The sequence below is a fragment of the Etheostoma spectabile genome, chromosome 5, assembly GCF_008692095.1.
Source record: "Etheostoma spectabile isolate EspeVRDwgs_2016 chromosome 5, UIUC_Espe_1.0, whole genome shotgun sequence".
Taxonomy (NCBI): domain Eukaryota; kingdom Metazoa; phylum Chordata; class Actinopteri; order Perciformes; family Percidae; genus Etheostoma; species Etheostoma spectabile.
Window position 1 is genome coordinate 7,393,543 of NC_045737.1, and position 25,327 is coordinate 7,418,869.

A 25,327-nucleotide genomic window follows, 5' to 3' on the forward strand; every position below is an offset into this window, starting at 1 on the left:
GTGCATCTTGCATCATGCTTTTGTCTTCTGAAAAGTGTCCACCATGCAAATTCATGGTAACAAATGAATGTACCAATCTGATGCAACACTGGTCAGGGATTGGGCTGCTCGTTTTAGTGACAACAAACACCATAATCACATATTTAACTGACTAAAAGGATACAAGCTGACCATACTAATGACCCTGTAATGTCACAAGCAACCTTTGATTTTTACCTTTTATGACTTCTGATATGAGCCACTGTGTGTGAAATAACCATTATCAGTATATGCCACACTATTAAGTTAATAATAATTTCTAATAATTGAGTTACCGATGCTGCCTTTATTCTTTATCTCGCATTGTGATAATAAAAATTACCCAACACTACTGTTAGAGTAATCGTTACACCTTAACACTGATGAACTATTGACTTCCAGTTGAGCACCTGCATGTTATATCTCCTCGCTGTAGGTCACATAGAACAGGCCTCCTTGCTTTATGACGTAACACAAGGCTTTCATAAATGCTTTGTCACTGTGACGAACCATGTTTAACATTTAAAGATGTCTTCAAAATGGGATGATTAACAGTTGCAAGTAATCAGCTAGTCAGAATGAGTCATGAACTTTGAAACCACAATATCCCAATTTCGAAATCAGATTCTGGATTAAATATTTATTTTCTAAATAAAACTGGCACTGGAACTGAAATTAGAGCTACTCCTCAAATGAATAAAATGCGGCTTTGAAGCTTAAACTCATGGTAAACCAGGCCTTGTGGCGACAATAGAACCCCTCTGTTGCCTTCACAGGTACATTATGTTCACAATCAGAGCTTTTGATTATATTAAACAACAGTGCCTGAAGGATATAAGGAATATGGATTTTGGATTTAATCAAGTTATGTTGAGATACAATATCCCAGTATCTGCTCTCCACTGTCCAGTTTTCACTTTGTAGCAATGTACTTCCAGGTTATTTCACCAGGGATGTTCTGATGTTCTTGTGATAGCTAAAATGAATGCAATTTATCAGAGTGATTAAACCAGTGTTGGTCTCTACCTAACTCTAATAATGGTTTCTGGGAAACATTTATTTGTTGTGTGGTACACTTCTGGTACACATCACGCACACACACAAAACATCTAACTTTATAAGGCTTTTTAGTCTCTATTGTCTAACTTATTGATTAAATATATGTTTTTAAACTGATGATAACATTGTTAAAACACAACTGCCACTGCAACAAACCGATTGGGCCACATGCTCATATTTGGAATTATTCTATCTATGTTTTTTGTTTTGTTTTGAAAAGCAAGGATATTTTAGGGTTAAGATATAGGGTTAGAGATTGATGTTAATTTTAATCTATTGTTAGATTGAAGATTAAATTTGGGTTTTGGGTAATGATTAAGGTAGGCCACTTAGCCCTGATGGTATCAATGCAAGGGAATGAAGAAATACAAGAATTATGTGTGTGTGTGTGTGTGTGTGTGGGGGGGGGGCGTATATATGTTAGCAGAGAAGTTTGCGATTCACATCCAGCTGTTTTATAGTCATGTCAAACAACTTTCTGATTCAAAACTGGTATGGTTTCTACCTTGTACATGTCATTTAAAATAAAAACACAAAACAAGGTGCAACTATTATTACATCATAATTCTTATCACAAAAATGACTAACCACACACACAACACACACACACACACACACACACACACACCACACACACACACACACCCACACACACACACACCACACACACACCACACACACCACACACACACACAAACGTATCTGGTAAAAGATTCTGACAGAGCAAGGCTTTCGTGTCACTGTAACATTTGATAGCGTAATACCGCTGTGTGTTCAACACTTCATCCGGTTATCAATGTTTGCTACGACCCCTCTGATAGGCTCGATGGTAAGGTCCACCTCCGCGTGACGTCAAAGCGTCTGACTTCATAGAATAAATACTGGAGCTCTGCGCCATGAGGCTCATCTTGAGGATCAATACACCGAATTAACAGGACTGTCCTTTGGGAAAGAAGGGAAGACGCCGAGACACCGCTAGGCTAAGAAACATAAGTTAGCTTAATATTAACGCTGTAACATTTTAACTTACTAGCAACAGCCGTTAATGACAATGAACGGACAAATTAATGGGTTTCATAACTCCCTCATTGACGAGGACTGCTTCTTGTTCACCTCTGAGTCGGTCGGGGAAGGACATCCCGGTAAGACCCGACACACTTTGAGTCTGTCTGATGAAACGAGCAAAAAACCACATCATACGTTGTTTGCCCGACGTAACGTTACTATACATTTTCACTTTAAAAAATAAAAATTGAATATGGTATCATTAAATTTTGAACGTTACGGCCTTTCCCGCTACGTCACTGCAACGTTGGGCCGGTGTCTAGAGCACGCGCTACTTAGCTAGCTAAGTTAATCTTTGCTAAATAAATAATGCCATCGCGTGTCTAGTCTATGGACCGTAAACATACTAGTATTCCATCCGGGCAATCACTGTAAAGTTAGCTACGTTACTTGAATGCTCTGTCCATATCAATAGTATTATTTGTTAATTGGTAAACGTTTTCCTGAATGTACCAAATAGTTCGTGGCTATTCTTGAAGCACAATGACTGCTAGCGTTACCTTTTGGCCTGAACAGCAGCGTGGGGCGGTGGGTGTTTTTACGAACCACGTTTTTATTGTCGGCAGAAAAAAATGGTTAATGTTTAGAAGAATCACGCTTGCCTTCTGGTCCCCAGTTAGCTGCGCGCGCTCCCTTCACCACCACATGTGCACATGCTGAAATGGCGACTGTTGAGAGGGCCCGAGCCACTCCCACTGAGCACATGACTGCTCAGTGGCGCTAATGCAACAGACCTGTTTTGGTGCAGTCCGCCATCGTTGCCGGTGTTTAATTTGTTTGTCTTTTTTTTTTTTTTTAGACAAGATCTGTGATCAGATCAGTGATGCAGTTCTAGATGCCCATCTCAAGCAGGATCCTGATGCCAAAGTTGCATGTGGTAAGTATAATTTGGTATCTTTGTTGGATCAAATCCAATGTTTACATTGAAACTGAAATATTGACTTCACTCCTTACCTGGTGCAGAGACCGTTGCCAAGACTGGGATGATCCTGTTGGCGGGTGAAGTGACATCACGTGCTTCAGTGGACTACCAGAAAGTTGTTCGCGACACAATTCGCCAAATTGGATATGATGACTCCTCCAAAGGTGTGGCATATTATTGTATTTCTGGTTTCTATTTTTAATTATACTGTTGTAACTCTCGTTATGATCTGATGCTATGAATAGAATAGAATTGTTCTATTCAGAATAGTGTCCTAATCTGCTGCTGTCTGTCTCCTGCTTAGGCTTTGACTATAAGACCTGTAACGTTCTTGTGGCCTTGGAGCAGCAGTCTCCTGACATTGCTCAGGGTGTTCATATTGATCGCAATGAGGAGGACATTGGAGCAGGGGACCAGGTCAGTAGTGACTATCCACATTTTGGTCCATGTGTGTCCTGAAGTTGGATTGCTAGTCTTTAATTGTTCTTAAATGAAGTGTGCTTTTTTTTTTTTTTTTTTTTTTTTAAACACAGGGATTGATGTTTGGATATGCCACTGATGAGACCGAGGAGAGCATGCCTCTCACAATTGTCCTTGCCCACAAACTGAACGCTAAGATGGCTGAGTTGCGTCGCAGTGGCACCCTTCCATGGCTCCGGCCAGACTCCAAGACACAGGTAAAGCTGTTATACTTGCTGTAATTAACTACTATAATTATCTCGTGTTGTGCAATTTATAATTAATTTATATTTGTACCTTTTCGCAGGTCACTGTCCAGTACAGACAGGACCGTGGCGCCATGCTTCCAGTGCGTGTGCACACAATTGTTGTCTCTGTTCAGCATGATGAGGATATTTGTCTGGAGGAGATGAGGGACACCCTTAAGGAGAAGGTTGTCAAGGCTGTTGTTCCATGCATCTATTTGGATGATGACACCATCTACCATCTGCAGCCCAGCGGGCGATTTGTTATCGGAGGCCCACAGGTAAATGTCAGATGAGGTTTTCAGTAAACGACAGCCTGAGTTACGTACCTGTGTAACACCTGTTCTTCACCACAGGGGGATGCTGGCCTGACAGGGCGCAAAATCATTGTTGACACTTATGGAGGCTGGGGAGCCCACGGTGGTGGTGCCTTCTCTGGAAAGGATTACACCAAGGTGGACCGCTCTGCTGCTTATGCTGCACGCTGGGTGGCCAAGTCTCTGGTAAAGGCTGAGCTCTGCAGGAGGGTGTTGGTCCAGGTGAGTGGAAGAACCCACTGCTCCTCATTTTAGAAAGAGGGGCTGCAAGTGGTTCCTACCTGAAGTTTTTATGTTTTGATATAATACATGCGTGTGTGTTGTATTAGGTTTCCTATGCCATTGGAGTTGCCCATCCCCTTTCCATTTCTATCTTCCACTATGGGACCTCCCACAAGAGTGAGAGGGAGCTGCTTGATATTGTGAAGAGGAACTTTGATCTCCGTCCTGGAGTCATTGTCAGGTAATGTAGAACATCTAAAGCTGCCTGTTACTCAGTAAAACAGCAGATCTTTTTGCTGTGCCTTCATTTTTTTTTTTAATGTGTGTTGTCCTGCCTGGAATTTAGGGTTAATTTAATGTATTGTGAAACTCTGCTGAAACAATCCTTTTGAAACAGATTTCACTTAGTTTGGCTTCTGTGACTAAAAGCTTTCCTATCGCCTTAGCTCTTTCTACAAATTGATATGGCAGTCGAAGGTTCCACATGTGGCCATTAGTGGGAGCAGAAGTCTCATTTATTGGGGTATACAATGTATTATATCTCTTGTAACAATGCCCTGTAGCTCATAGTTAAATTAGCGGCCCTGAGTGTGGTTTCCAGCTGCAGTTATTACACTGCAAAGGGAAGCGTTTGGTTGTCAGGGTAAGTGTCTAAGCTTCATGTTACCCTCCTAACAAGCTGGTCTACCGAACCTCTGGTTTTGGTTTTTGACGTGTGTGGTGATACATACATATATTTTTTTTATTGTGCTCACACCGGCTAATGTGAGCGTCATTTCGTGTGATTGTGTGCATTTGAGATTGCTGTGTGTGTGACTGCTGCTAAATATGTTGATTATGTATTCCAGGGAGCTGGATCTGAAGAAGCCCTTGTATCAGAGGACGGCAGCCTATGGCCACTTTGGCCGAGACTCCTTCCCATGGGAGGTGCCCAAAAAACTTAAATACTAAACATGTTAAGCTTTTCCCCCCAGGCCTGTTGGTGTATACTACAGAGAAGCCTCCAAGGTTCCGGGGGTGAAATGCCCTTGTCTCTCTTAGTTATGGCATCATTTAACACATGACTCCCTTCCTCACTTAAACTCTCCTTTTGTCTTCTTGCTGTTTTCTGCTGGTTGCAGTATCATACTGGGTCATAGGAAGCATGCCTCAGAAACTTGATGGTTAAAGAATTGGATTGGTTCCATGAACTTATACACCGTAGTACTTCATGTTCTCTCACGTCTTGAGGTTCACCTACTACTTCTTCTTCTTCTTCTTCTTCTTGTGATAGACCCTGAATAGCTGTGTTCAGTTGTTCACCTTTTGGCATTCCACACATCAATATCATCAGTGTCATGGCGGTAGCATATTAGGCTATATGCAATACTCCTTATTTCACCGGGGCTGCTGATGTATGAGTCTGCATGACATCTAAATTTAAGTCCATTTGGAAGCAAAATGTGATAGCCGGATGGTTTGTTTTTGTTTTTTTTTTGTTTTTTTTTGTACACCTTCCCAAACAGGTGTAGTGTCTTTCTAAACATTCCTCCTTTTCAGCCTGTACCAATTGTTCTTTGACCCAGTGTTCTTTATCCTTTGTTTGCTTTGTTCCCTCGTCTTTGTGGAGGATGCTAGAATCGCACATTTAAAATGTAAGGGTTGTTGCTATTTTCACAAAAGGCTATGCATTGCAGGTTAATGGGCAAGCCAAATTTTAATTAAAGCTTTCAAATGAGCATAAAGCCTCAGACGCCCCTACAGACCTTTGCTGTTTTCTGACGTAATACAGAAAAGTCAGAAGCTGCTATGTCACTGCTCTGGTCTGCAGAGGTTTTGGTTATACTTGATAGTAATGGTGAAAATTGGATTGTTTTATGCATTGACATTCAATTTTAAATAAGTCCTTTTTTAAAAAAATGTAGTTTGACTTGGGTTTTTTATGGTTTGAAGTGACTAAAGGTCCTTTTACTCCTTAAGTGTATTGATGGCAGGTGTAGCTACAGAGAAACCTGGTACCCGTCTTTATTCTTAACGGAGTGTGTTCTTTGCCACTGAGTCTTATTGGCTTGAGGTCGAACCTTAACACTATTTATTTGTTCTCTGTAACTCGGCGTGGATACAGAGAAGCCGGGTTTTCAGAAGGCAGCTTTAAACACACTTGGCTATTGAATCTTGAATTTCTTTGGACTTGACCATTTTCAGTGTTTGGCTTGAGGCTCCAGGGTGTTGTACAGAAAAGCTTTGGTCTGCCTCAATAAGAACATGTCAATGGCTACTGTTGACCATTTTACAACCTTTTTTATTTTTTATTTATTGCGACTGTAGCTCAAAGTGGGTTGGTTTGGAAATCCCGTTTAAATGCCTGGTGCAATTCTTTAGCTCTTACCTATCTTTGATGGAATGGCAACATTTGGTTGGTGTAGTACAGAGAAACCAGCCTTGTTTACACGGCCATTTCATGTGGGATAGGTTTTTGGTTTTGTTCCCTTTTACCACTCGAAGGTCATCTCATTGGCTACAGTAAGTGTAAGAGTGCCTTTTCTATTTCCTCTACTCCCTCATTTGCTTTTCTTCCCTCCTACCAACATGTGCTCAACTTCCAGAGGAGCAAACTGCTCATACTGTATTGTGCTTCATGTCTAGACTGGGTAGTTTCCTTATGCTCTGTAATTAAAAACTACTCCTTTAAAATGTCTGTCATTGTTTTTATTTATGTTGATAATGAAATTTTTTTCATTCTACCGTCTTGTCTTCTCACTCGTAATGCTTGAATATTGCCTTTTTAATGGGGTTATACAGAGTTTTATTTTAAAGAAATAAAGTTCAAGACATATAATTATCTATACCAAACCATAAAGATGTAGGCATGTCGTGTTTTATGCTCATTGATGTACACTCAGAAAATCTCAGTTCTAAAAATAGAAACTTGTCACAGTGAGGCTGTAGGGTTGTCATACTGACAACTATTCATTCTGACTTAACATATGTCAAGAGTTTAGGTTCAGAGTCCACCATCCTCGTTAGTTTTAGCAGCAGGTGTTAATATTATTGCTAACACCTGTGCTTGTCTGATAAGAGACTGGTTACATAGCCTCTTCTGTGCGGGGAACACATTGCTGATATTAAAATTGCATAACCAACATTGAAAGGTATTCATCCATATCAAGTGCTTTTAAGCAATAAGGCTCTCATTGTATTTCTAGTCATTGTTGGAAATGTTCTACTTCCTGCTCAGAGAGAGATTTGATTGCTGCTGGAGAGTTTAGTTTCCCCATTGTATGAGGTTTTAGATTTTGCTAGAGTAGCTGATTATCACATGGAAATAAGTGATTGTATTGGCAAAGCGGTTTAGCAGCACATCTTAATGACTTTAGGGCACATTTAAAGCATTTCCACACTCTTCATAGTTTAATGTACATGTCATTTAGCTGATGCTTTTATCCAAGGCAATGTACAATTGCTATATACACTAACCTAAAGGATTATTTCTCATTAATGCAATTATCTAATCAACCAATCACATGGCAGTTGCTTCAATGCATTTAGGGGTGTGGTCCTGGTCAAGACAATCTCCTGAACTCCAAACTGAACGTCAGAATGAGAAAGAAAGGTGATTTAAGAAATTTTGAGCATGGCATGGTTGTTGGTGTCGGACGGGCCGGTCTGATATTTCACAATCTGCTCAGTTACTGGGATTTTCACGCACAACCATTTTTAGAGTTTATAAAGAATGGTGTGAAAAGGGAAAAACATCCAGTATGCGGCAGTCCTGTGGGCAAAAATGCCTTGTTGATGCTAGAGGTCAGAGGAGAATGGGCCGACTGATTCGAGCTGATAGAAGAGCAGCTTTGACTGAGATATCCACTCGTTACAACCGAGGTATGCAGCAAAGCATTTCTGAAGCCACAACACGCACAACCTTGAGGCGGATGGGCTATATAACAGCAGAAGACCCCACCAGGTACCACTCATCTCCACTACAAATAGGAAAAAGGGGCTACATTTGCAAGAGCTCACCTAAATTGGCCAGTTGAAGACTGGAAAAATGTGGCCTGGTCTGATGAGTCTCGATTTCTGTTGAGACATTCAGATGGTAGAGTCAGAATTTTGGCGTAAACAGAATGAGAACATGAATCCATCATGCCTTGTTACCACTGTGCAGGCTGGTGGTGGTGTAATGGTGTGGTGTGGGGGATGTTTTCTTGGCACACTTTAGGCCCCTTAGTGCCAACTGGGCATCGTTTAAATGCCATGGCCTACCTAAGCATTGTTTCTGACCATGTCCATCCCTTTATGGCCACCATGTACCCATCCTCTGATGGCTACTTCCAGCAGGATAATGCACCATCTCCCAAAGCTCAAATCATTTCAAATTGGTTTCTTGAACATGACACTGAGTTCACTGTACTAAAATGGCCCCCACAGTCACCAGCTCTCAACCCAATAGAGCATCTTTGGGATGTGGTGGAACGGGAGCTTCGTGCCCTGGATGTGCATCCCACAAATCTCCATCAACTGCAAGATGCTATCCTATCAATATGGGCCAACATTTCTAAAGAATGCTTTCAGCACCTTGTTGAATCAATGCCACGTCGAATTAAGGCAGTTCTGAAGGCAAAAGGGGGTCAAACACAGTAACTGTATGGTTCTAATAATCCCGTAGGTGAGTGTATTATGTAGTTGATTTTGAAGTGTCATTGGGAATAGTAATTGAATTCCAGGTTACTAGACACGTTAATATTATATAATAAGATGAAACAGGAAAATCCCCATTCACAGGTCACCATTGTTGGCGGTCATTAAAAGGTCATTCCCCCCTTCCCCCCCACCACCACACACACATTTTTGGGTCATCCGGTTCCCTTGTGTAAGAATGCTTGTATAACGTCAACTCTGTTGCACAATTACAGAGTTTTTTCTGTCACAACCTGGACTATCAGGATATGCTGCAGTGATGTCTTCACTAATATATAGATTGCGATTTGATCAAAGATAAATTGAATTTCACAGGAATGCATTGAAATCCCACAGTAAAACCATAATGAACAAGACTTGTGAAAATTGTTTTCCCAAGTCTTGGCAATCAGTGGAAAACACAAAATAAAGTAATAAATAGATTTTTTTCATATTACACAAGCCCTCTTTGGAAAGGCCCGGATGTTAGCTTTCATGCTAAATAATCAGAAGACGCAATAGCTTGAAGTAATTCCGAGATATTGATCATTATGTAACGTGACTTATGGATTCATAATTAAGGATTTACTGTACAAAGACACAGATAAGCTTTCCGTTTTGGTTTGTTTAAAAGGTGGGAATTCTTTATTTGCAGCCAACATGCACTACCCTCAGGTCTAGGACATGTCAAGTAAAGTCTGCCAAAATGGTTTCTGAGACAGTTCTCTGTCCATCTGCTGGATCACTGTTGAGGCCTTGTGTTTGTGTCTTATGCCTGAAGTGTTGAGGACAAGTCTACAGTACACATATCACTCTTATCATACCCATAGTCATAGTTGTCATTACTGCTATTATTGCTTTGATTATTGCTAGTGTTCTTATTATTCTATCATTCAGGCAGCCACTTTTGTTTAGGACAGGTCTCAGGAAGCTGGAACGTCAGCTACAGTTTTTTATTTTTTTAATCTGAATTTGTATAGTAGGTGTCAATTAGTCATAGGCACTGATTATCGCTATCTCATTCATATTTTCCCATGAATAGTGAGGTATTTACATTTTTGGGTTTATGTATGACCTGTGAACAAGTGAGCACTTTTTTGCTTCATTGAGTGCCAGCTTCTGCTGACATGTGACAAGTAGTTTGAACCACTTTTTTGAAGTAGCTTTAGTCAACCACACTACAGATTTCTCCCTAGCTTTGCTTTATCTCAATTTCTTCCACTATAAACTTTACAAATTATAGAGTGTGGTCTAGACCTACTCTATCTGTAAAGTGTCTTGAGATAACTCTTGTTATGATTTGATACTATATAAATAAAATTGAACTGAAGTAATTGGTAGCATGCTTTCAAAGTAGCCTCGCCCATCTCTTCTTGGCAGAGAGAAGTGTAGGGTAAGCCTCTAGCTCTTGGACACGGTCCTGTGCAGTGTTTGACCCCAAGCCAACGACCCCTATTGGCCTCTGACAGCTGCCTGAACCCAATGAAAAGGTCAGATTACTTTTAGCGTGGCAGGTAAAATAGCTCTGGGAGATTAACAGCACAGCCAGCTACCTCAGCATTTTCGAAAGCAGGTGCTGGCTTTTCCTTTTAAATTAGTGTTATGGTATTTTTATTATAAAAGCTGAGGTTTTTCTCTAGGATGGCTCCCAGGTTTTTTACCCTATCCCGCCTTCGCTGAAGACCCCAGTCAATCTCCATCTTTCTTTGACACCAAGCATAATTGTGTATTTAGTTGTTTTTCCTGGATAAACCCCCCCTAAATACTTATTTAAAGTACAACTAGGACATCATTTACAAAGGGTTTTATGTGTCTAGAGTATGTACTGCAGTAGCACTGACACCACTCTGTATAGGCGTATACTCTGTATAGGCATAATTTATTATCACCCCACTACTAACAGCCCTTTTTAATCAACATCCACTTTCTGAGATCAGGCCCAGACCCTGCTTCCACCACCAAATAAGTCAGCCATTAGGCTCTTTGCGTAACACCTACAAGCCAGCATTCAAAGCACACACTGTAATGATTACATTATTTAACATTTTAATCTTCTGTTTGTCACATTATGTCAATTATTGTTTAATATCACTGATTTACATCATGAAATCATTTTCAAGTGGTTTGTGTATTCATAATTTACAGTGTTTTGATGCCTGAGTTGAACCAGCATGTTTTTTTCAACACATTTTCTTGAAAAAAAGGAGCTTTAACTGAATGTCCAACCCAGTTCCGTGAAGGACTTGTAGTCCATTAAGAATCCTGTTGTCCCAAACATGTATTTTTGTTGGCGAGTTACATTCCAACCATAGTAACCTGCAGATGCCAGCAGACAATGGTAATTGTAATTTGGTTTAAATTTGTTCAAGACATCCATATATCTCTTTATAGGTGTAGTTAACTATTTACTTTAAGGACTCCAAACTTTGCAGTGTTAACAATTAGGAACAGGGACAACGGAACGAAGACCTGAGTGTTGTTTATCTAGTTAAACAGAGGAATTAATGTGTCCTAGTGGACCTTGAATTGACAGAGATTAGATACAACAGGGCAGAAATGCATACGTTGTGACTGAGGCCATTTTTAGTTCTCAGTATTTGAACAACAGCATTTGGCCCTCGACGCTGTGACGTAAGCACAAAGGTCTCCTGGAAGCCTCAGTCCTGGTGTAAGAACACATTTATTTAACAAAACAATACAATTGTTTATTTGAATGCAGGAAATGGAGGAAATGGCAAAGTGTGATAAAGCAGTTTGTCAACACTAAGCCGAGAAAGTGTAAAGCAAAGAAGCTTAGAAAAGGACTTTAGACATTTAGCGTTCTACTGCCTTCAATTCAATTCAGTTTATATAAGAAAGGGACAGTGGAAGTGAATAAAACGCATGATTAAACATGGGTAAAAATGCCAGAATTAACCAAAAGACTATTTTTCACCCCAGTGTTTTGCTTTTTCGAAATACAAAAAAACAAGAAAAAAAGACAACACAAGCAGAGTAGAGGTAAAGAACTTCCAGAAACAGCAAAACATCTTTTCAAATTCCAAAATCTTTTAAAAGATGATACCATCAGTTCATAGCCATGTACTATGAACAATTAATTTGTATTTGAATTATTTTACCGTCTTATTAACCTGTGCCCTATTAACGTCTCCCTCATGAATGATATAGCCTATTTCCTCTTTTTTACTACTGCTTGTTGTAAGGAGATGGCTCGGGTCTGTGTTGCCTGGCTGTGTTTTGATGCGTGCACGGCTTCATATACTGAATGTGGATACTGTTGATGTGTAACTGTGCTAATGTCTTAGCTGTTTCCTGTAGCTCTGCATGGTTTACTGAGGAAGCTTATTTGTTGCTCCAGCTGTCTGTATGGTGTCTTGTTGACTTCTGTCAGTATAGTTTAACCTGTGCTAATGTCTTACTGTCTCCTGTTGCTCTGGTCTAAAATCATCTGGCCAAGGGACTACAGTTGAAAATTAACCGGCTGGCTAACACTGGCACATTTACAGAAATGTTGATTAATGTGTGTTGTCTTTTTATAAAAAGAAAAAAAAAGAATACCTGGCACCAGCATTATAGACCCATAAATTCATAAAATGTGTGTTTCAAGTTGGCAGTTGTTGGTAGTTGGTACACCCCGTTTATGACCGTGATGTCTCATTTTATACATCTAGCTGCCTGCGCAGTATGAACAAAGGGGAAGTCAGATGCCAGTTTTTTATAATACAATCACTGCATTCCTGGATAAAATTGAATAACAACAACAGTTGAGATGGTCTCTGAAAAACTCACAGTAATAAAATAATAAACACGAAATCAACACAAGGTAATACTGCAAAGCTTTCTGTCCCACATGATCTGCTGGGCCAGAAGTGTTTGACCTTTAAATAAAGAACATGCTGCAATCCCTTCTTAACCCCAACATACATTTCTCACATGCTTGTACACTTTTAGGTCCATTTTGCTAATCTTATGTAATTTGAACCGGCTTGCTTAGTTCCAACAGGATTCAAAGCTACAGCATACACAGTTTACTTTAGCAGAGTTTAAACAATGAAACTATTTGCCAATAGTAACGTGCATTATTAAAGTTCAGTCTATCTCAGCAGTAATGAAAGCTCTTTTACACAGTTGGTAACACCCATACAACACTTCTCAGGCAGTGTAAGATTTGTGTAATGCTAAAAATACTCTGCAAAATGAACACATTAATGTAAAATGTAACAGATAAAATTGCTATGTTGTGGCGTTGAGTTAATCCCATTCTGTTGTAGTACAGCAAACCTTGAGCCTTTTCAGTACTGAACTGATAATCCAATGAGCTTTTTCACTAATTAGCTGTGTTACTATGCCACATATATCCTGCAAGCTTTGTTAATTAATGAGTGGATCTTGTGGTCTGCCCATGTGGTTACTGCACCATAAGAATAGGAGTTTTGGTGTTAAGGAGACCTGCATACTTACTTTTCAGGTAACACCATGGCAACACCAAAGACTTGGATTGGATAAAACATGCTTACTTTGGTTGTATTATTCATGAAAGGAAGTTATTGGAAGATGGTGATTTACAACGTTACGTCTTGTAATATAGTTTTATTTCCATACATGAGGTAAATGTGAAGGTGTATAAAAGTTTTGGAGGTTGAATTACAAACTCTATATATAGTCTACATCTACAAGCTGGCATTATGAATAATGTCTAGAAGAGCCTGCCCAGTTCATTTTACAAAGTAGTTATGTCACTACAGTTACAGTATATAAAGCTATGAGCAGTATTAATATCAAGTAGCATCATCAAATTCAGACCTCATGTCCTGTGTGCAGTGGGACTACAGCAGCTGTCCATTTCCACAGCGACTTGGCTCCGTCAAACGTCTATATTTAACTGTGAATGGTGGGGGGGTTACACTTCCACATCCTTGAATGGGCAAGATCATTCATGACTGCACCAGCACTAACAGGAGGCGGCTGCAGCTGAAATATCTTCTGGGAAACTGTACTTGGAGGGCATTGCACTACACACACGCAGTGTGAGGCAATGTCAAGCTGATAAAGCATCCCACTTTTACATGCACACAAGATCTGCACCATTACAATGTTTTGGATTAATGTTAAAAAAAAAGGTACATTTTTGTGGCACATATCTTTGATACAAGTTTATATTATTTCTCCTTAACAAAAAAAAAGACTTCCCATTCCCAATTCTTCCCATAACAAATAGCTCTGAGGACACCACGGATCTCATCTGAGACAAAACAAAGTACTCTAGACACCTTAACAGAGCAGGACAGTGAGACCAAATATTGTTGCAGACTGAAAGATAAAATGTCTTTAATTTCCCCACTGCCAACACACACTACTTTAGCCCAACAGTGTAGAGAGTCGTCAGAGTGTAAAGGGCAAGAACAGGTCAGCTGTTTGGTTAAGGTCAGTAGACGTGGAAGGCTTGGGTGACAGCTGATGCAATAAAGCCACACGTTGCTCTTTTTCCTTTTTTGCATGTGATGAACTACTCAATTTCACTCCAAATTGTTAACATAGGTGCCCTTAAAACTGATGTTGGTTCAGCAGTCATTCTCAAAATGAACATTTTGACTTTAGTAGGTTTGTGTTTATGCTTTTTCCTGATTCAGCACCAAATAGGAGTAAGGAAACAATGTTTTCCAAACTGTATTTTCACAGCTTGTCTTTCAATTTGTAATGCGTTTACCTTGGTTATAAACGGTATATGAATTTGCTTTTACTGTACTTAACTGTTTTTATAGTCTAACGTGAAATGCAAATATGTTAAGTATAGTCCTGGTTTTATGCAAACTACTTTTTTACTCATACTGCTTTATTGCACAGCCTACATGTTTTAAAAATGTAAAAATTACAAAATATAACATTTACATGGACCATCTGCATGTTATCCAATAGTTAACTCTGGATATGTTGAGTGATTTGCTTATTGAGTAATAACATCTTATCTTCATATGTTCTGTTTTAATGGTTACAAAGGTGCTTCCGATTACATATATGCACCTTTGACTCAACCGTCAGTGGCATTCGTCACTGCTGATAATTATTAAAATTGTAATTTGTCATTAAACCCAGCCCAGCCTAAATTCTATAGAATGTGAAACGTCTTTGAGATTACTTGGGTTGCGTAAGCTTAAAAACTACTAAAATATGAATGTGAGGTAGATGTGTTGATCCTATTACAAACTCCCAAATGTGTGTGTTGTGTTGCACTAGACTATCACAAGCATATTAAAGTAGTTTATTTCAGTTTTTTTGCGGTTAGAACTACAGAGATATCAAGACACGATGCAGGATGAGGAAAACTGGGCCCTTAGCCTGGCACCGTTATGGTCAAACAAATAAAAATAAGAAGTTAATATAGGCTACACTTTCTGCTTATTGAGAAAACACAACTCCATTAACCAAGATACAGAGAAAGGGGCAACTGATATTGTGTATTTTTGTGTTTAACAATGGATCTTTGTTTACAATATTTGCATAAGTATTGAAGTTTAGTACCTTAATAAATAAATAAGTCATCACTGACACCGTGATGTAGGCCATGATGAGATGGAAGCTGAAGCTGTCTGAGTATCCACTGTTGAGGCCGATATTCTCACATATTTCTGCCAGCCTGCATGTCACAACGGATACCTCAGTAAATTGCATGTTTTCAAGCATTTAAAACAAAGAATTCCCTGCAGGGTATATAACTGCTCCGACTGGTTGTGCATTATATAACATTGTAAAACTGCACTGAGAGGGGATGGTGTGAGTTGTGACTGCGTCACTCTCAGCCAACTGACAAATGGTGAAACTGGAGATAATCTGGCGAGCAGTGGAGTGGTGACATGGAAATAGTCTCCCCTCCCATAACTTCAGTCACATGCTGACTGGAAGATGAAAAGTGAGCTGGAGAAGGGCGTTGACAATCTATTGGGGAGTGTCTGTGTTCCACCAATTGCTTAGCAGAGACTGATCCACCATGATTAGACTTTGCATAACACTGTGGAGACTTGGCCCGCCATGTGGGCAGAGAATGAAGTTTGCATATTTTTATGCATTAATGAAAACAATGAATTAAGCTCCTACTTTAGTGCGAATCAACAACTCGGCTGTCGAATGTCAACTCAACTAGGTTTTTTCCCACAGCCGGGGCATGGTCGCGGAACTTTGTGTCCGCTTTTCAGCATGGGGATGGGAGGAATTTGTCTATTTATGTGAAGATAGATGGAACAGCAATACATTTAACCTGTACACTACTACTCTGATGAAAGGGAAATGCTACGCTTTTTATGAACACCATTTTTTTTTCTAAATGCGTCCCAGGGCCGTATAAATACCTCTTCTTTACATCTATGTTGTTGTAGGTGTGTATGTTTCAGAGTGCCTGGCTGATTCTGACTTGCTGGGTTTGTCTCAGGAGTAAAAAGAGGCCGACAACACAAAAAGTAGTCCGCCATGTAGAAGGGATGTAAAAGAAATCAAAATGACTGATACCAAAACAGGCCTCTTCATCAAACAAGCAGCTACCATTATATTATATGATATATAATACACCAGTCACCCTGGAAATCCAAGATTTAGCTCTCCAGTTTATTTGTACCTTTTGAGTTAAAAGTGATGCAAGTTCAACAAGTAGTACCTGAAGTAGCCTTGCCCACAGAAGTGACATTTTCAGAAGGACTGTTAATAGCTGTTAACTTCTTTCTAGAAAATTACAGTTTGGCTATTTGTCTTGTATTCTTGTAACACACTGTTACTTTGCACTGCTTAGGGACAAAAATCCAATTTTGACTTGTGGTTAAAACAAAAGTTTAGACACATAGAAGATGGCGCGCAGTGTGAAAAGCTGATTCATACTGCCACCTGCTGAGGACGATGTGAAACACTTTGATCACTCAGTTTAAACTGATCCAGTATGTTGCCGTTACCCCAATACTATATTCCCACCAATGTGTATATTGCAGGATAGAAGTGATCAAAGTTATTTCCCCCACAGATGTGTTTTTACAACATATAATTTTATGGCTGTTATTCTATTAGTGTACATTCAGACACATTTGGAGAGTTATAAATGCCTTATCTATGTCATTTTATACATACACTGAGTTGTGTCCTCAAAATATTACAGTATCAAAAATAAAAGTATTTCAACAAGCCAAAATAAATTAGAATACTGAAAACAATGAAACACAGTTTCCACACAAACACATCATGGACATCCACTAAACTCCAACTAAAAAAAAACCTAAATTCTCACATTTCTAAACACAGAATTGCTGATAGACTGATGTTCCCTTCACAGCATTTTTCCAAAAAAAAGTCTAAATCTGGTTTATAAAAACTAGATCTTTGTAAACACAAGAAACAGGACCTATTCAACAGAGGAGGATGGTTAACAGTGCTCTCTGTCAAAGAATACCTACTCCTTTCTGCATTAAACTGTTAGAAAGTAACAACATCATTTTACAGGTCCAGTCAACATGAAGGTGTACAATGTGTCCTTAAAGTTATGAATGAGGGTATGAGGTAACAATCCATGGTGAGTAAAATGTAGTAAACATGACAGTCAACTCCCAACTATACTGTCTTTGATAAGTGCTGTTCCTTCTCCTTAGAAAACGGGAGAAAGATTATTTGTGGCTCATCAAGTTGGATCTCTGCTGACAGTCACTGTTCATGATCCCAGAGTCCTCCTTTCACACGGTCAACAGCATTGATGCTTTCTAGAGTGTAGAACTGCAAATGAAGTCTTGCTCCTCTTTGCGTGTAGCCCTTCTGTCATCTGGAACGCTGGCGAGACTGACGCCACTCCGTCTAGCTTGTTTATATTCAGTAATTTTACTTTTTCTCACGAGTACGTAGATCATTTTCTTTGATGTTCGTATTCAGTTCATTGGCAAAGTTCAATAGTTATACAGTCCATAGCTACGCATTTTATCATCTCTCCGCCATATTTTGACACGGGGTTAGTCTGAGAGGATGCCTGATGACCGAAGGGTGCCATGGTGACCGGAGGATGCCTAAGCCCACAGCCCAGGCCACTAGGATTACATATCCACAATAACTTCATGCATTGCCTACATCTTCTGGAGTAAGGATGAGGAAACATTTAATACGTAAACTTTACCGGCTATGGGGGAGCTGTGCACCTTCTACCATGGACTGGACTTTCTGTGTCTCACAGAGGTGTGGCAGCAGAACGATTAATTTCTTCCACCTGAACCAAGCAGTCCCACATGCATGGATTTGTTTACATCTGTAAACGCCGCTCATCCGTGAGAGGGAGGTGTTCTTGCACTGCTCTATCTTGAGAACTGGAAGTTTTTACACCTCTGCCTGCTCACTGAGATCCTCTTCAGCAGGCCTACTGCATGTCCCTTGTGTGAACCTCAACACCTTTATGAGATGACTATAATTTTAATGTCCTTTTTTGGTTTGTAAAGTGACCTTGGGTGTCATGGCAGGCGCTTTAAATAAAATGTATTTTTATTATTATTATTATAATCCACTATTTGAGAATATCACTCAGCGTTTGTCTCGTCTTTTGTCAATTTCCTTTCGAATTCGAGCCACTAGAGCTGACCTCATGGCTGGATCTAGGATGTTCTTCTCTGTGACACGTTCCACCACCTCCTCAGGCTTATCCTCCTTTAAAAAACAGAAACATCATGAGGGGAATTAAGACCGAGGCAAAATAAAATAGGTCAAATAGTCAGAAATATCAGTCAAAGGGATCCGCATTAACCTTGTGCACAAGGAAGGAGGTAATGGTACCAGAGTCTGCCTGATAGTCAAGCCAGAAGAGTTCAGTAGCATGGGTCTCTGTTTCTGTGCTCGACCCACTCTCATTAGACTCTTCAGCCTCAGCACTGGCCCCCGGCTCTGATCCATCTGGGAAATTAGCACACACACGCATACTCTTTATTGGATTCAGTGTCCGCTAAAAACACAACAACAAAATGCATCAAACTTACGTCTGCGTCGAGGATAGTACACTTGGATATCAGGTCGACGGGGTCGTCTAGGGGTTGTGGTGTGCCTCTGCCGCTGAAGCTCTTTAGCTTGCTTCACCTCTTTGGCTTGTTTCACCTCTTTATCATAGTCATCCCTTGAAGAGAAAATAATACATACATTTTGTTATTGCTTGGAAATGTACATATACCATATGCGTTTCAAAAACATGCATTGCAGTATGTCTATGGCATTCTAACCCAGCTAGTTAACCTACAGCTATATGGTCTTGTTTTACTGTTTTATTGTTCTACCGTCAAGAAAGTAAAGTCAAAGTATATAAATAATTTCTTATATACAATTGCTTAAGTGAAATGCATTTCAAAGACGAATTAATTGTGGCATTCTCAAATGCATTTGCCAATGTTTTAGTCAGTACTGAGGTCATACATTACACCTTATTATACCCATACAAATATATTATGATGTAAAAGGTGCCTTGTGCCTTTATTTCTTCATCTTACGGAGGTCCTGTCTAAAGAACAGCCGAATTGCCTGATCTGTGAGAGTAAAACAGTATGTAGCAATAATAAACCTGGATGTTTTGAGCTAACGTTATACTGTTTGCCTCCAACAGTGTCCTATACAAAGGTAACTTTGGCTATTGGGCCTGTGCGACCTTTCTTTATGTTATCATTTTAACTTAAAAGAAGCTGTACACATTTGTACCTGCCCTGGTACTGAACCTCCCCTTACCACCAGATTGACTTCTATATATATATTATATATATATATATATATATATATATATATAATGTGGTTGCAGCTCTAGATATTGTGAACTAGCTTGTAGGCTAGCTACTACCATTAGCTAACGGTAGCTAGCTGAGGAAATCACCTAGCAATCTGGTTCCTCCGGATATGGTGCAGGAAGCCATGGCTCATATCCAAGCGGCCCCCACGTTTGTATTTCAGCTCATGCACTTCTTCGTCTCTTAACATATCCATTTTAACAAACAGCTTAAATGCGATGACAGTATCTGTGAGCTAATGACGCTAATGATTGGTCTCATCCAGATCCATCGAAAATAGTGACAAAAAGCTACATGCTAGCTAATGGTAAGTTGTTGTCCAAATGTAACACTCCCGGAGTTTACAAATTAACTAGAAATTACACTTTAAAAAAAACTACATTCATGCTTTCATTCAGCTTATTCATTTACAATTACTGGCTTCCACGCATTCACATTACCTTATTTCACATTGCATTATTTAGCTATATATTTATGCCTATATTTTAACTTGCACTATAGGTTCTCATCTCGTTTTCTTTTAATTTAATTAGGACTATTGGAGGGAGCCTGACACTCAAGATTTTCAGTGACAGTGACTTTTGTCGTCCATCTGACAACAAATAACTTGAAATTTAAACTTGAATCGAGCAGCTCAAGGATCGATGTAGCAAGCTTCAAACTCCGGGTTAGTTTCTAGCCGGCTGTTTGTAATTGCGCGACGCGAACGTACGTTTCCACCGCTTGCTTCGACGCGCACGGTGCTTGACCCATTCATCTCTTCGAAATAAAGTTGTGCCTTCTCCGTTGTTTTGACAATAAAACGCCAGGCTTACTGTTGTGATGGTTTCCCTGAAACGAGAAAGAGAGGCTGAAGTGGACGATGATGACAACGAAGACAGAGGTACGTTTGTTTACTTCTAACGTGTGCGCGACGTTTGGTTAGCTGGTAACGATAGCTAACCCAATGCTACTTTTAGAAGCCAGTGGTATTTTATTCACGTGTCTGACCAGTCACACACAGGCAGGTCAACAAGTAGCTACCACTACAGTGTAATTTGAACTGTCTTAAAAAAATGTAACTTACCACCCTTTTAATTCACTCTGTGTTTCAAATCCATTATCTCCCAAGTCCTAACAACCTAGCTAGCTAAACGCTAGGTCTGCTAGCATATGTAACGTTAGCTGGCTTAGCTACATTCAGTTGATTGAACAAAATCTCGTTTTGTTTTGCAGTGCCAGCCAAAATAGGCAGAGGACGTGTACTAGAAGACCGGAGAAGCCGCCACTGTCCTTACCTTGACACCATAAACAGGCAAGATGGTTAAATATGCATAGCTAATTTTAGTGCTTAAAGTTAGTTAGCCCTGTCCTCCCCTGTTATCATAGCTCTACAGCTGATTCACAGTCTTGTCTGGTTTCTCCATCAGGAGTGTGCTGGACTTCGACTTTGAGAAACTCTGCTCAATCTCTCTCTCCCACATCAATGTCTATGCCTGTCTTATATGTGGGAAATACTTTCAAGGTAGGTGAATAATCAGACGTTTAACCAGGCATCAAAAACTTCGTTGTGCTTTGACTGATTTGCATATGTATGTGTCCTGTAGGTAGAGGTTTGAAGTCCCATGCTTACACTCACAGTGTGCAGTTTACTCATCATGTGTTCCTGAATCTGCACACACTTAAGTTTTACTGTCTGCCAGACAACTACGAGATCATTGACTCTTCACTAGAAGATATCACGGTAAGTAAAGTTATCAGGTCATTGTATTTTTGATTGCAAATGTTTAATTTATTTTCATGTTCAGAACCCTCCTTTTTAAAATAAATGAACTTAAATCCCAAACTGCATGTTTATGGGTAGAGCTAAAAAAGGGTTAATAACAGCTGTACTAGCTATAGTTGTTGAGATTGTCCTATCGGGATTTATTTAAAGGCCATCTGATCTTGTTTTGAAAGTTGTACCACAGTCAACTTATCTAATATTCAGATGTGTTTTGTCTGACACAGCATCATGCTCTGTCAGAGCAGTATCACATTGTCAATATTGAGATTCTGCGTAGAAATACTGCAAACTGTACTTTTGTGTTAGCAATCTGACACTTTCTCACTTTCTCTGCAGTATGTGCTAAAACCAACATTCACCAAGCAGCACATTGCGGGGCTGGACAAGCAGGGTAAACTGTACCGAGCCTACGATGGTACGACCTACCTGCCGGGCATTGTAGGGCTCAATAACATCAAAGCCAATGACTACGCCAATGTGGTGTTACAGGTATGATGAACTGCCACAGCGAACCTTCTCTGCACATGGTCCTAAAGCGTTTAAATAATCCCAATAATTTCATATTTGTCTCTTCTTTCTAGGCTTTTTCCAATGTTCCACCGTTGCGAAACTACTTCCTGGAGGAAGAAAACTACAGGGGAATCCGCCGGCCACCGGGGGACATCATGTTCCTCTTGGTGCAGAGGTTTGGTGAACTGATGCGCAAACTTTGGAATCCGAGAAATTTCAAAGCTCATGTGTCACCACATGAGATGCTGCAGGCTGTGGTGCTGTGCAGCAAGAAGAATTTCCAAATTACCAAGCAAGGTATGCTTTAGTTGCCAGAAATTGTAGTACTGTACTATGTTGCACATTTCAGATCTGAACACATGCTGCTCTATAGAGACTATGTTGTGATGCTGATTCGTTGTTTTCTGTCCTGCAGGAGATGCTGTGGACTTCATGACGTGGTTCTTGAATGCTCTGCATGGTGCTCTTGGAGGCACAAAGAAAAGATCATGTGAGTAGAAGGGAAATCAAAGTTTGTTTCATATATAATTTATTGCTAGAAAAATGTGAATGAAATGATGTACTCATTTGTATTTCTGCCCTCAAAGCAATCATTGCCAAAGCATTTCAAGGCTCCATGCGGATCTTCTCCAAGAAACTTCCACACCCGGACTTGGTGAGTTTCCTGTCTGTGTTATAAAATACTTAATTGCCACGAGCAATATTAATTAATTTACGAACAGAATAACTCAGGGTTATTCAAAACTATGTTTTAAATGATCTTACCAGTTTGGCAGATAGTAATATCTTAACAAAGATGTCTTTTTTTATTTTTTTTATTTATAATTCCCCAGACTCCGGAAGAGAAAGAGGCATTGCTCGTGACAGAGGAGTACCAGGAGCAGATGTCTGAGTCCACCTTCCTGTTTCTAACCCTTGACCTCCCAACAGCTCCACTGTACAAGGATGAGAAGGAGCAGCTTATTATCCCGCAGGTCCCCCTCTTCAACATCCTGGGCAAGTTCAATGGCAATACAGAGAAGGTACCGATTTGGCTTAAATATAACAAGCAAATATAACATAATTGAGGAAAAATGACTTAAAACAAAATTACAAAGCAGTAATGTTGTCAGAAAAGCCTTGGTGTTGGTAAAGATTTTTTTTGCCCAAAACTGGTTGATTACATTTTTGACATATTCAAAGCCAGTGGCATTCTTAGGGTGAATATTGGTGTACTTTGGACTACTTTGGACAGTTGCAAAAGCAAGAAAATTACACAATTGAACACAGTTTTGACCATTTCACTTTTCCCACACAGTTTAACACGACTGGTCACAAACCAGTTGAAGGAAATTGAAACCTCAATTTTACCACATTTTCCTGCTGCTTTTCATGTTTGGTAATCCTCTCAGAAAGATGCTGGAGATCCTGAAAGCCTGTTCTTGACCAGGTACCATTTCTGGATAACACAAACAGGAAGTTAAAGAAACTTCTTCTCTGACGAGCCAGCAGCTAAACATTTTCTTTCTGGAGAACCATTCCACGTCAGATCTGATCATTCTTACCAGCGGTTTGGCGTATGACAATATCTTGCGGCTTGTGGGCACTGAGGCAATTGATTCCAAGTTTGTCTTCCAAAAACAGACTTTCAATTTTGAGCTGTAGAAGATAATCTACCTGGTGGTGACCACAGTTACTATCTTCTTTAAAAGAAATCATAACTTCTGCCAACTCACAGCGAATGACAGCTGTACTTAGCAAATACTGGGGCAATAGGCAATCAGCCTTGCATCAAATCTGTGCCATCCACGTACCATTTTCTTCTTTTAATGAGCACTCTAAATATCCATGCATGCTTTCCCGTCTTAATTTTCATTCAGGAGTACAAAACCTACAAAGAGAATTTTCTCAAAAGGTTCCAGCTGACCAAACTGCCTCCGTACCTCGTCTTTTGCATCAAAAGATTCACCAAGAACAACTTCTTTGTGGAAAAGAATCCCACAATTGTCAACTTCCCCATCACGTAAGTGCTGTTCATACGCCGTGAGACAAAATTCGTAGCATTGATCAAAGTTTCTGACAGAAGTGCTTGGTGATAACAGTGTTTTAATGTAACACTTGTGAGGAGTGATGTCATTGATGTGTGTATTTTGTCCTCCAGTATGTGTATGCACTCGTTCATGTTGTCGTTCTGTATTTGCCTTAACAGGAATGTTGACCTTCGTGAGTACTTGACAGAAGAAGCTCAAGTTACAGAGAAAAACACAACGTATGACCTGGTGGCCAACGTAGTGCATGATGGGAAACCCACCGAGGGAGCATACAGAATACATGTTCTGCATCATGTAGGTTTCAGGCAGATATTTCTGAAATGATTTCTGGTGTAAACAACCCAAAAAATGCATCAAATAATCCTTGTGTTTATCAGGGAACTGGGAAGTGGTATGAGATGCAGGACCTGCAAGTGACGGACATTCTCCCCCAGATGATTACGCTGTCGGAGGCCTACATCCAGGCAAGTCCTCCAGCTTACTCTGTGCATGTTGGAAAGTTTTAAAAGGCGAAGCTACAGTACAGACAGTTGTAATTTCTGGTAATGTGATATACTATTTAAGGTACTTTTAACTTGTAATGCCTGGGAGTAATAGTCATATGAAAACATAACTAGAGCAGTATCAGTCTTGTTAACATGCAGGTTAATTTCTAATCGGATACATAAAAAAATCAAATCATTATTGTTCTTTACATAAATGAATGTTACTGTTGTGCGATGGGCTTTTTATAAAGATCTATCTATCTATCTATCTATATATATAATATCACTCGTATAAATTAAAGCACTGCTGCATAGAATTGTATGATTCAGGTGTATAAGTGGTGATTTTTGCTGACGTACACAGTGGAGGACTGAATTGTAAAAATGAATGATACAGATTATCAGGAGAAAGTATTGGGAGTTTCAGTATAAAGATACCGCAGCTTTCAAAAACGTGTTATCAGTTGAATCATTTTTCATACCAGATTGTAGTTTTAAATCTTTAATAAAAAATAGTAACCGAGTGCTTTTCCCCCCTCTTAGATCTGGAAGAGACAAGAGAGTGACAATGGCACAAACCACCACACCGGGGTGTAAGTGAGGCAGAATGGCGAGAAGTGTTCATCAGTTTGGAAATTAACGGGGTATTTAAGTGATAGAAAATAACCACAGAATATAGAAATGAGTGGCAAAAGAGCATCAGGACCTTTCTTACATGTAAATGTCTCCCATGTTTTTTTGTTTTTTTTTTAAGTTTTATGTTTTTACTATGTGGAAGTTTCCAAATAAACAAACTCCAGGACAC

At 39.7% G+C, this 25,327-nt stretch overlaps 3 protein-coding genes across 4 annotated transcripts; 2 read left to right on the forward strand and 1 right to left on the reverse strand.

The window, feature by feature from the left end:
* The first annotated feature begins 1,947 nt into the window (after nucleotides 1–1,947).
* Nucleotides 1,948–6,980, forward strand: mat2ab (methionine adenosyltransferase 2Ab). The gene is made up of 9 exons (XM_032514943.1): nucleotides 1,948–2,219; nucleotides 2,942–3,019; nucleotides 3,106–3,228; nucleotides 3,369–3,481; nucleotides 3,598–3,741; nucleotides 3,831–4,049; nucleotides 4,125–4,307; nucleotides 4,415–4,548; nucleotides 5,156–6,980. The coding sequence occupies exons 1-9, from the start codon at nucleotides 2,123–2,125 to the stop codon at nucleotides 5,256–5,258; spliced, it is 1,194 nt and encodes a 397-aa protein (XP_032370834.1). The 5' UTR covers nucleotides 1,948–2,122; the 3' UTR covers nucleotides 5,259–6,980.
* Nucleotides 6,981–16,517: 9,537 nt separating this feature from the next.
* c5h2orf68 (chromosome 5 C2orf68 homolog) lies at nucleotides 16,518–20,043 on the reverse strand. The gene is made up of 5 exons (XM_032514945.1): nucleotides 19,819–20,043; nucleotides 18,944–19,077; nucleotides 18,715–18,860; nucleotides 18,470–18,617; nucleotides 16,518–17,752 (listed from the first exon to the last, which is right to left on the reverse strand). The coding sequence occupies exons 1-4, from the start codon at nucleotides 19,926–19,928 to the stop codon at nucleotides 18,495–18,497; spliced, it is 513 nt and encodes a 170-aa protein (XP_032370836.1). The 5' UTR covers nucleotides 19,929–20,043; the 3' UTR covers nucleotides 16,518–17,752; nucleotides 18,470–18,494.
* Nucleotides 19,793–25,326, forward strand: usp39 (ubiquitin specific peptidase 39). Of its 2 annotated transcripts, none has more exons than XM_032514941.1 (14): nucleotides 19,793–19,882; nucleotides 20,542–20,615; nucleotides 20,948–21,026; nucleotides 21,142–21,236; nucleotides 21,319–21,455; nucleotides 21,834–21,986; nucleotides 22,079–22,304; nucleotides 22,423–22,497; nucleotides 22,595–22,662; nucleotides 22,841–23,029; nucleotides 23,867–24,009; nucleotides 24,196–24,331; nucleotides 24,415–24,501; nucleotides 25,066–25,326. In XM_032514941.1, exons 1-14 carry the CDS (start codon nucleotides 19,842–19,844, stop codon nucleotides 25,117–25,119), a joined length of 1,557 nt encoding a protein of 518 aa, XP_032370832.1. In that variant the 5' UTR covers nucleotides 19,793–19,841; the 3' UTR covers nucleotides 25,120–25,326. The 2 variants fall into 2 exon arrangements, with proteins under 2 accessions (XP_032370832.1, XP_032370833.1); XM_032514942.1 differs by having other exon boundaries at nucleotides 19,856–20,039.
* Nucleotide 25,327: the final 1 nt, after the last annotated feature.